This window comes from Bos indicus, chromosome 25 (genome assembly GCF_029378745.1).
Source record: "Bos indicus isolate NIAB-ARS_2022 breed Sahiwal x Tharparkar chromosome 25, NIAB-ARS_B.indTharparkar_mat_pri_1.0, whole genome shotgun sequence".
NCBI classification, from domain to species: domain Eukaryota; kingdom Metazoa; phylum Chordata; class Mammalia; order Artiodactyla; family Bovidae; genus Bos; species Bos indicus.
The window spans coordinates 21940412-21950909 of record NC_091784.1 but is presented as its reverse complement, the minus strand read 5'-3'; the positions used below and the strand labels follow the sequence as shown (position 1 = coordinate 21950909).

General features: G+C 50.5%; 1 protein-coding gene across 1 annotated transcript in view; it reads right to left on the bottom strand.

The window, feature by feature from the left end:
* Positions 1–2576: 2576 nt before the first annotated feature.
* The window catches only part of SCNN1G (sodium channel epithelial 1 subunit gamma), a 31316-nt gene continuing 23394 nt past the window's right edge, over positions 2577–10498 (bottom strand). The window contains exons 8-13 of the mRNA XM_019988399.2: positions 9764–9881; positions 8684–8762; positions 8543–8600; positions 8292–8353; positions 4678–4753; positions 2577–4382 (exon numbers count right to left, since the gene is read on the bottom strand). Of these exons, the coding sequence (XP_019843958.1) occupies positions 4002–4382; positions 4678–4753; positions 8292–8353; positions 8543–8600; positions 8684–8762; positions 9764–9881 (774 nt within the window). The 3' untranslated portion in view covers positions 2577–4001. The remainder of the gene's footprint in view (positions 4383–4677; positions 4754–8291; positions 8354–8542; positions 8601–8683; positions 8763–9763; positions 9882–10498) is intronic.

Genomic DNA, 10498 nt, shown 5'->3' with positions numbered 1-10498 from the left:
GGTTAAACACACGAGCTCTGAGACAAGCCAGGGTCCACCCATCACTAGGGATTGGGGTCACAAGAATGGGGCCCATAGAGATGGTGTCCTGGGCCTCTGTTTCCTTATCTACACCTGTACTGTGAGAATCCCACAAACCGGTGTGTGTGGAGTGCTCAGCAGATTCCCTGGCCAACAATAAATGCTTAATGAATATTAGCCATTGTTATGGTTGTTATTGTTTTTATTAGCTCCATAAACTTTTCCTAAACACCATCACTATTCTCAGTCTTACTCCAGTTTGGGGACAAAGAGATAAGACACAATTCCTGCCCTCAAAGCATCCACTGTTTAATGAGAAAGGAAAGGAAAGTGAAGTCGTTCAGTTGTGTCTGACTCTTTGAGACCCCATGGACTGTAGCCTGCCAAGCTCCTCTGTCCATGGGATTTTCTGGACAAGAATACTGGAGTGGGATGCCATTTCCTTCTCCAGGGGATCTTCCCAACCCGGGGATTGAATCTGGGGCTCCCACATTGTGGCAGACTCTTTACCATCTGAGCCACCAGGGAATTGTTTAATGAGAGAGACAGACAAATGGATAAGAAATTGTATGAAGGAATGGAAACTAAAGGGCTTCCCAGGTGGTGCTAGTAGTGAAGAACCCGCCTGCTGTTACAGGAGACACAGGAGATGCTGGTTGGATCCCTGGGTCGGGAAGATCCCCTGGAGGAGGGCATGGCAACCCACTCCAGTATTCTTGCCTGGAGAATCCCATGGACAGAGGAGCCTGGTGGGCTACAGTCCATAGGTTTGCAAAGTCAGACATGACTGAAATGACTTAGCATGCTCACTTGGAAACTCTCTTATAGAGGAAGCTAGAAAGGGAAGGGATGGGAAGACTCTGCTGAAGTGGTGATATCTGTACCTAGGAGGATGAGTGGAGGAGGAGAGAGGGCAGCATTTGGCACCATAGGTTGGCTAAGGCTGGGAGCCGGGCAGGAAGGAGGTGACTGAGCCATGGGGTGTCACCTGTGTGCTGGGGGAGATGTGGGTGGCTATGCCTCCAGATGCTCTTGACCTCCCCTTTGACAAAGCCAGGCTTCCCTGGTGGCTCAGACGGTAAAGAATTGGCCTGCAATGCAAGAGACCAAGGTTCAATCCCTGGGTTGGGAAGATCCCTTGGAGAAGGGAATGGCGACCCACTCCAGTATTCTTGTCTGGAGAATCCATGGACGGAGGAGCCTGGTGGGCTACAGTCCATGGGGTCGCAAAGAGTCAACACGACTGAATGACTAACACTCACTTTGACAAATCCAGCAAATCCTGAGCCTTGCTGCGAACGTTCTGCTTGTGACATCATGCTGAGGCAGGTTGGTTCCACAAATCTGAGGCCGGGCCCCCACCCCTCCTACTTCAGGGGAGGAGGAGGAAGCTCCCTCTGTGCAATGCCCAGGCAGGCATCCGTGGCAAGTTCCCTGTCGGCACTGGCTGCAGCCACCCCAGCCCAGCATGGACAGGAGCCAGGCTCTCGCCTTCTGTAACCTGATGCCTGCCTGCATCAGCCCTGACTTCTGAGCCCACTCCTCAGGCAGCTCCTGCCAGAGGTCACGGTGACCTTCTCCCTGTGTGCTGCCATGCCTCCTAGCAGTGTCCCACCTGCAAGGACCAGGGGAACCACTGCACGAGGCAGAGACGGCTGTGGCTGCCACAAGTCTGAGGTGGGGTTGGACCAGGCAAGGTTCCCCGTGCCTTCCTCTTTGTTTTTTTGACTGAGCTGGGCCTTAGCTGCTTTGTGCGGGCTTTTTCTGGTTGTGGTGAGCGGGGTCTATTGCTGTGCACTGGCTTCTCATTTTGGTGGTTTGTCTTGTTGCAGAGCACAGGCTCTAGGGCACACGGGCTTCAGGGATTGTGGCACGTGGACTCTAGAGCTAGGTCTCAGTAGTTGCGGTGCTTGGGATCAGTGGCTCACAGCTTGTGGAATCTTCCCAGACCAGGGATCGAACCCATGTCCCCCACATTGGCAGGAAGTTCTTATCCTCTGCGCCACCAGGGAAGTCCCCCCTTGCTCTTTCACTGAGTCTCCTGCCTCCATCTAGCAGCCATCCTTGGGCAGAAGGCAGTCCTGAAATGCAGGCCTGTCCACATTCACAGATGAGGGACTTCCTTCTGCCCTACAGCTGGGTGTGGAGCCTTTCCCTCTTCCCACCTGGACTGACAGGAGCCTCATCCTTAAAAGGCACAGACACTGATTGGATGCAAAAATGGTACTGATAAAGTGCATGGGCTCTGGAGTCACGCTGCCTAGGTTGGAAACCCAGCTCTGCAACTTCCTAGCTGGATCACCCTGGGCTAGTCACTCAACCTTTCTTTGTCTCAGTTTCTTCATCCACACAGTGGGATAACCATACCTACTTACTGTGCTAATCCCAGGGTTGGTAGATTTCTTTTTCTGTACAAGGCCAGGGAATAAATACTGTAGTCTTCCGGGGGGCTGCAACAGCAGCTACTCACCTCTGCCTGCTGTGGTAATCCAGCCATACACAATTAGTGAACAAAGGGGCATGACCGTGTTCCAATAAAACTTTATTATGGACACTGAAATTTGAATTGCATATAGTTTTCATGTCACAAACGGTCCTTCTTTTGATATTTTTAACAGTATTAAAAAAAAAAAAAAAAAACACCAAAATCACTCTTAGGTCACAGGCAAAAACAGGATTTGGCTTGTGGGTTGAAGAGTGCAGTCCCCTATGCCAATCTTTGGAAGTGCTGAGTGCAGCAGCCAGCACATGGTTCTTGAGCTGATAGTAGGCACCTACTGTGTGCTTAATACACGTCAGCTTCTATCATCATGGAAGGTGTGGATATGGCAGGAGGCAGCTGTCCACGTGGCTGACTTGCTGCTTAGGGGCAGGCCGTCAGTGGGGGAAGGTGGTCTGCCTTGGAGAAAAAGCAGCTGAGATGGGTTATCAGGAAGTCATGCCTTGGGCTACCACCGGACAGGAGTGGCCAACAGAGTCCTTTAACTGGCCCTTCTCTGCTAAGGGCCCAGAGTATTGGCTTAGCTGTCCAGAATGTGTCCCCCTCCCTGCCCCAGCTCAGAGTGAGGGCCTCCTGTCACACCCCTAGGTGCCCCCATAGAGCCCCCTTCCCCTCTAACACTCCAAGGACCCTGTGCCAGCTCCCTTCTGAGGGCTCAGAGCAGACCTTGCCCCCATGTCAGCGACTGTTGCTGCTGCTAAGTCACGTCAGTCGTGTTTGACTCTCTGCGACCCCATAGACGGCAGCCCACCAGGCTCCGCCGTCCCTGGGATTCTCCAGGCAAAAATACTGGAGTGGGTTGCCATTTCCTTCTCCAATACATGAAAGTGAAAAGTGAAAGTGAAATTGCTCAGTCCTGTCTGACTCTTCGCGACCCCATGGACTGCAACCTACCAGGCTCCTCCATCCATGGGATTTTCCAGGCAAGAGTACTGGAGTGGGTTGCCATTGCCTTCTCTGAAGTCAGTGACTAGGAATGGTTTATTCACAAACAGCTCCAGCTCCAGGCCCAGAGCTTCCTCCTATCTTTGGCACCAGGCAGTGAATGTCAGGCCTCAACACGTAAAGTCACATCCTTGGGTCCCAGCCCAGGCTGGAGGAGTGGCTGAAACCCCCAACTTGGGGCTTTGGAGGAATCTCTTGCTCTCTCTTTCTCTCAAGATCTGGCCAAGAACTCTGTCAGGCTTCACTCCTGGCCTTTGTCCAGGCCGGCCCCATCTCCTTGGCCCCATCTCTCTCTGTAGCAGGTGTGCTAAGGGGTTTGGCCTGCAGGATCTAGCTTGTCCTAGGCGGCCGTGAGTACGGCTGGGAGGGGTCCGACGGTCCCCTGCACATGCCCAGGCCCACCTTGTTCAAAGCAGACTCGTAGTCAATGTCTCTGAAAAGCCCAGCGAGGGGAGGACACCCCCTGTGTGCTGGAGACTCTAAGTTCTCAACCGTGGCTGGTGGTCTTGGCTCCATCTTTCTTCCCCGCCCTGCCTCAGGACTCAGCAGGCACCTGAGTGTCTGTGAGCTGACTGGAGAAGGCCCTCTCCAAGCGCAGGGTGTTGTATCTGGGGGGTGGTGTGCCAGGCACCTGGGACCCTGGGGCTGGAGGCAGACTCAAGGCAGAGGTGAAAGTGGGCAGGTCATCGTCTATGTCAAGGCTGGGGTTATCCCGGCCCTGCGGGGCACGGGGAGCCTCAGGGCAGGCGGGTGCTCGTCTCCGGGCCCACCACCCCTTGGCTTTGTGCCACTGGTGGCGGGCAATGATGGAGAGGGAGTCAATGAAGAAGACCTCGATGATCTCAATGACGCAGACGACGGAGCAGCTCATCCACAGGCCCAGCTGGCCACCGATGTTGGACAGAAGCTGTTCGATCTGCAAGGGAGGCCAAAGCACACGATCAAGGGGGAATCCCCACCAAGCTGGCTTCATGCAAAGACCCTGAGGCCCAAGGGAGCCACTGGTTAGCCCTGGCCCTGAACAGGTTTGGGGAAGACAAGGGCAGGCTGTCTGTCCCCTCCTACCCTGCCCATTCTGATCTGAGGCCTGGTTGGCCTTTGGTGGCCCTACTAGCTTGGGCTGGACCCCCCACAGTCTGACTCTGCTCCCTGAGGCCAGGCAGATGGGCAAAGTCGCAGACCCAGGACAGTCTCAGAAGGGAGCCACTCACGCTGTTGGCAGGGTTCTCCATGATGGATCTCTGGTTCAGGTCTTTGTAGAATATCAAGAGTTTGGCCAAGTCTGTCCTGTAAGAATTCCAATAGGCAGGGCCAAGGTGAGTTGGAGGCTTTTGTGCTCTAGCAAATAGCCAGCCCCTCAGCATGGCTGTGTATCTCCGGCCCAGCCCCCAGCAAGGCCCAGGCTCTGAGCTCCATAGGGTGTCTTAGAACCTGGTTTATGGGGTTCCTTGTGCACCACAGAGCACATCTCCAGCCGGGACCTAGTCACTCAAGCCATCCCTTCACTCAAAAACCATTTCTCCAGCTCTAGACTAAGTCAGTCCCCACAGCTGCCCTCCCACAACTAAACCCTGCAATCGTGATTGTCTGATGGCAATCTAAAACACGTCTGGGAGACAGGTAAGTGATGTAAACGAACCAGAGGGGAAAAATGATAATAACCATAATAATAGCTAGCACTTATTGACCACTTCCTGTGTTGCCAAGCATTCTTCCAAGAACCTTGTGTGAATTAACTCATTTAATTCGCACAACAGTCCTATAAGGCAGGTATCTCCATTTTACAGACATGGAAACTGAGACACAGATTGGTTGAGTAACTTGCCCAAGACTACACAGCTCATGACTGGTAGAGTTGATATTCAAACCTAGCTACATCTGACTTTAAAGTTCGTGCTCTTAACCACTCACTGGACTAAATTCCCTCCTGTTAGGACTGTGGCAAGCTAGAAAATTCATGCTTATCCCAGAAAGGTAGCCAGTACTCAGTACTCTTCAGTGCTTTGCAAAAATGGAAGTTGAATGTTGCCAGAATTTTTGATCTCTCAGGAAAAGTTGGAAATAACAGGTTATATTGGTGGAATCATATTTGGCTCAGGGGTCATCACTTTGCAATACTTGGTTTAACAGTTTTCAATGATTTCATCAAAGTCTATCTTTATTATTAGACTCTAAGGAGAGATAAGAAAGCCTTCCTCAGAGATCAATGCAAAGAAATAGAGGAAAACAACAGAACGGGAAAGACTAGAGATCTCTTTAAGAAAATCAGAGATACCAAGGAAACATTTCAGGCAAAGATGGGCTCGATAAAGGACAGAAATGGTATGGACCTAACAGAAGCAGAAGATATTAAGACAAGGTGGCAAGAATACACAGAAGAACTGTACAAAAAAGATCTTCATGACCAAGATAATCACGATGGTGTGATCACTCACCTAGAGCCAGACATCCTGGAATGTGAAGTCAAGTGGGCCTTAGAAAGCATCACTACGAACAAAGCTAGTGGAGGTGATGGAATTCCAGTGGAGCTATTTCAAATCCTGAAAGATGATACTGTGAAAGTGCTACACTCAATATGCCAGCAAATTTGGAAAACTCAGCAGTGGCCACAGGACTGGAAAAGGTCAGTTTTCATTCCACTTTCAAAGAAAGGCAATGCCAAAGAATGCTCAAACTACCACACAATTGCACTCATCTCACATGCTAGTGAAGTAACACTAAAAATTCTCCAGTCCAGGCTTCAGCAATATGTGAACTGTGAACTTCCAGATGTTCAAGCTGGTTTTAGAAAAGGCAGAGGAACCAGAGATCAAATTGTCAACATCCGCTGGATCATGGAAAAAGCAAGAGAGTTCCAGAAAAACATCTATTTCTGCTTTATTGACTATGCCAAAGCCTTTGACTGTGTGGATCACAATAAACTGTGGAAAATTCTGGAAGAGATGAGAATACCAGACCACCTGACCTGTCTCTTGAGAAATCTGAGGTCAGGAAGTAACAGTTAGAACTGGACATGAAACAACAGACTGGTTCCAAATAGGAAAAGGAGTACGTCAAGGGTATATATTTAACTTGGCTTATTTAAACAAGGCTGCTTATTTAACTGAGTACAGATGCAGAAACGCTGGGCTGGAAGAAGCACAGGCTGGAATCAAGATTGCCGGGAGAAATATCAATAACCTCATATATGCAGATGACACCACCCTTATGGCAGAAAGTGACGAAGAACTAAAAAGCCTCTTGATGACAGTGAAAGTGGAGAGTGAAAAAGTTGGCTTAAAGCTCAACATTCAGAAAACTAAGATTGTGGCATCTGGTCCCATCGCTTCATGGCAAATATATGGGGAAACAGTGGAAACAGTGTCAGACTTTATTTTTCTGGGCTCCAAAATCACTGCACATGGTGATTGCAGCCATGAAATTAAAAGACGCTTGCTCCTTGGAAGGAAAGTTATGACCAACCTAGATGGCATTTTTCAAAAGCAGGGACATTACTTTACCAACAAAGGTCCGTCTAGTCAAGGCTATGGTTTTTCCTGTGGTCATGTATGGATGTGAGAGTTGGACTATGAAGAAAGCTGAGCGCTGAAGAATTGATGCTTTTGAACTGTGGTGTTGGAGAAGACTCTTGAGAGTCCCTTGGACTGCAAGGAGATCCAACCAGTCCATGCTAAAGGAGATCAGTCCTGGGTGTTCTTTGGAAGGACTGATGCTGAAGCTGAAACTCCAATACTTTGGCCACCTCACTCGAAGAGTTGACTCATTGGAAAAGACTCTGATGCTGGGAGGGACTGGGGGCAGGAGGAGAAGGGGACGACAGAGGATGAGATGGCTGGATGGCATCACCGACTCGATGGACGTGAGTCTGAGTGAACTCTGGGAGTTGGTGATGGACAGGGAGGCCTGGCGTGCTGCGATTCATGGGGTCGCAAAGAGTTGGACACGACTGAGCGATTGAACTGAACTGAACTGAAGTACCTTGGAGGCAAGGATCATGTCTGCTTGGTCATCATGGCACCCCCCAGCACCTCACACCTTGCCTAGTGGACATTAAATAAGATGCTGGAGACCAAACTGGGGTAGGGAACCGTGTAAACAGTAATGACCCAGAGAAATGTGAGTTTACATGGCAATCCCCCACCCACCCTCTCCACCTTTGTCTCCATCTGTTGAGATCCTTGAACTCTGGCCTGGCTGATTTTTGCTAAAAGTCTCTTGGAAGTGAATTTTGATAAGGAAAATCAAGTGCGATTAGAAGCTGCAAGGTTTAAAAGAGTATTTTTCCAAGTGGGTCAAGATACATTAGGAAATCATGAAATAAATGTACTGAGCTTACTAGTACCTTTTACAAAGTGAAATATAAAAGATCAGGTTGCATGCACAGAGAGATTCGAAATCTTTATCAACTGATATAGGCACTAAGCATTTGGAACTATGCTGTGACCCGTCAGACGGTTGTAAACAATTGGTACACAAGTCGGATGGTTTGGTACACAAGTGTGCAACATCTGACAAGCAGCCTGAATGCCCTGTACATCATAAAAGAGTACTGTTTCATGATAGTTTTATTCTGGCGGTGTATTCAATGCACCACAATAGGATAAGTATCAATATTTTCATGCTGTGCGTTGTGGTCAACAGTTGAGAGCCCTTAGCCTAGAGCAGGGCCTACCTCATGATAAGACTCAAGAAATAACTGTTGAATAAAGGAATGAGTGAAGGGATGAACAAATGAAAAGGAGAGGGTTTAGCACAGAGGAATCAAGTAAGGAGGCTGGAACCAGGGTGGGCAGGAGCAGAGGGAGCAGGGCGGAGATCAGCTTACTTGTTGAGTTTCTTCTTTATTTGCTGGCTTTGGTCCCAGGTGAGAATAGACAGCAACCATTTCTGTGGTGGAGAAAGAAGTGGCCTAGGGATGCCTGGAGAGGCCAGAGCCAGCCTGTCTGCTCTCTCCTCTCAGCCCCAGCTCCTGACATGGACCTCCCATGTGGATCACCTCTGAGGCCAGAGGACTCAGCCAGGACCTCAGGCTACAGGCTGAAGGTTCCAGGGGGGAAGAGTGGGCAGAGTACTTACCTCGGAGACCTCCGATGGCCACTGTGCCAGGCTGGTGGTCAGTGTCCACTCCTTAAAGCTAAGCGGAGAAGGGCATGGAGTGAGTGTGGGTGGCCTGGCCCAGCCCAGCCGTGTTCGTCCCACCCCTTTGGGTCCACTCACCTGCAGGCTTCCTTGCACACCGACTGGCAGCCCAGCTCTTCCCGGACGAAAGCCTGGTGCAGCTGGTAGTAGCAGTACACTGAGGAACGGGGTGCAGGGAGATATGAACTTTGGGGCCACAGGGCCCTTTCTAGGGTTTCCCAGTGATGCCCCCATGCATGCATGCTTAGTTGCTTCAGTCGTGTCTGCCTCTTTGTGACCCCATGGCCCATAGCCCGCCAGGCTCCTCTGTCCGTGGGATTCTCCAGGCAAGAAGACTGGAGTGGGTTTCCACGCCTTCCTCTAGGGGATCTTCCTGACCCAGGGATCGAACCTGCATCTGCCTGCATCTCTTGCATTGCAGGCGTATTCTTTACCCAGGCTACTTGGGAAGCCTGATAACCCCACAGTCTCCTTTTAGTGATTTCACCTTCCACTTTCTACAAATACTAGTTCTCTGGAAACAATTGCTACCTTGTGATTTTGAGAGACAGAAAATTGCCACAGTTAAGAACATTAGCTGGAGGTGGGATGGGTTGGCAGTCCTTGCCTTGGGTCTAGCTTTGTTAGACCCTGGCTGTGTGACCTTGGGCAAGTTGCTTAACCTTTCTGAGCCTCAGTTACCTGTTCTGTGAAAGGACACTATCAATAGTCCCTACCTCCTCAAGCTGACAGAGGGGGTTAGGGACTTCGCAGAAGCTGGGTTGTAGCATTTGGTCATTAATCAGAAAGTGGAATTCAACCCAGGCTTCACAACAAGAGTGAAACTGGTTAATATCTCTCTGTCTCCCTCAGGTCAAAAGCCATCAGGGCAGGGTCCTGGGAGGGCCTTAGCTATTGCCAGGATGGGGCTGATGCTGCTCCTGGGGTGTGCAAGGTGGGGGGTGTGCAAGGTGGGGGTGTGCAAGGTGGGGAGTGTGCAAGGTGGGGGTGTGCAAGGTGGGGTGTGCAAGGTGGGGAGTGTGCAAGGTCGGGGTGTGCAACGTGGGGGTGTGCAAGGTGGGGGTGTGCAAGGTGGGGGAGTGTGCAAGGTGGGGTGTGCAAGGTGGGGGTGTGCAAGGTGGGGGTGTGCAAGGTGGGGGGTGTTGGTGTCTCACTCACTCCAGTTGGGGTGCTGCTGGTAGTTGCAGTAGTCAGCTCCCCGAGGTAGAGGCTGACTGTACTGGGCACATCCGCAGTTCTCTACCATCTTTGCCTGGAAGCACGAGTGAAGGCAGATCTGAAAGACAAGACCCAGGAGTTCCCTTAACCTCCTTGCTTGCGGCTGCCAGAGATCTCCCCTCCCTACATCCCCCAGTCAGAGAGGGTCAGCCTCCCACAGCCTCGGCAGACAGCATAAATGTACCCCTCATGTCCTGGCTGATAGGGTCAAAGGGACAAAGCTAGAAAACGTATTGGGAATTTGAGCTGTGGAGGCCAGGATGAGCTAGAGAGGGGCTGGGGTGGTCATTTGCCACCATGTGAGTGCTGACCCAGAGGTTAGTGGGGAACTTGGAGCAGGTGCCAAGAAACAGAGAAACAAACACAGTCTCCAACTTTCCAGTTTTCAGCTGCACGCACTCCACGCAGGATCCCTGGGGATCTTAAGGTACCATGATATCCACAAAGCTTAGAGCCATAAAAGCTAACAATGGGGGCTTGGAACTCAGGCTACTTGAGTTCATATACCAGCTTTGCCACCTCCCAGTTGTGTGACCTCAGGTGAGTTACTTAAACTCTCTGATGCTTTGTTGTCTTCATTTGTGAAATCAGTATAACAGCACCTACTTCATGAGGTTGTTGTGATATGAATAGAAAGATGTAAAGTGTTTGTAAATGCTAGCTTCTCACTAAATA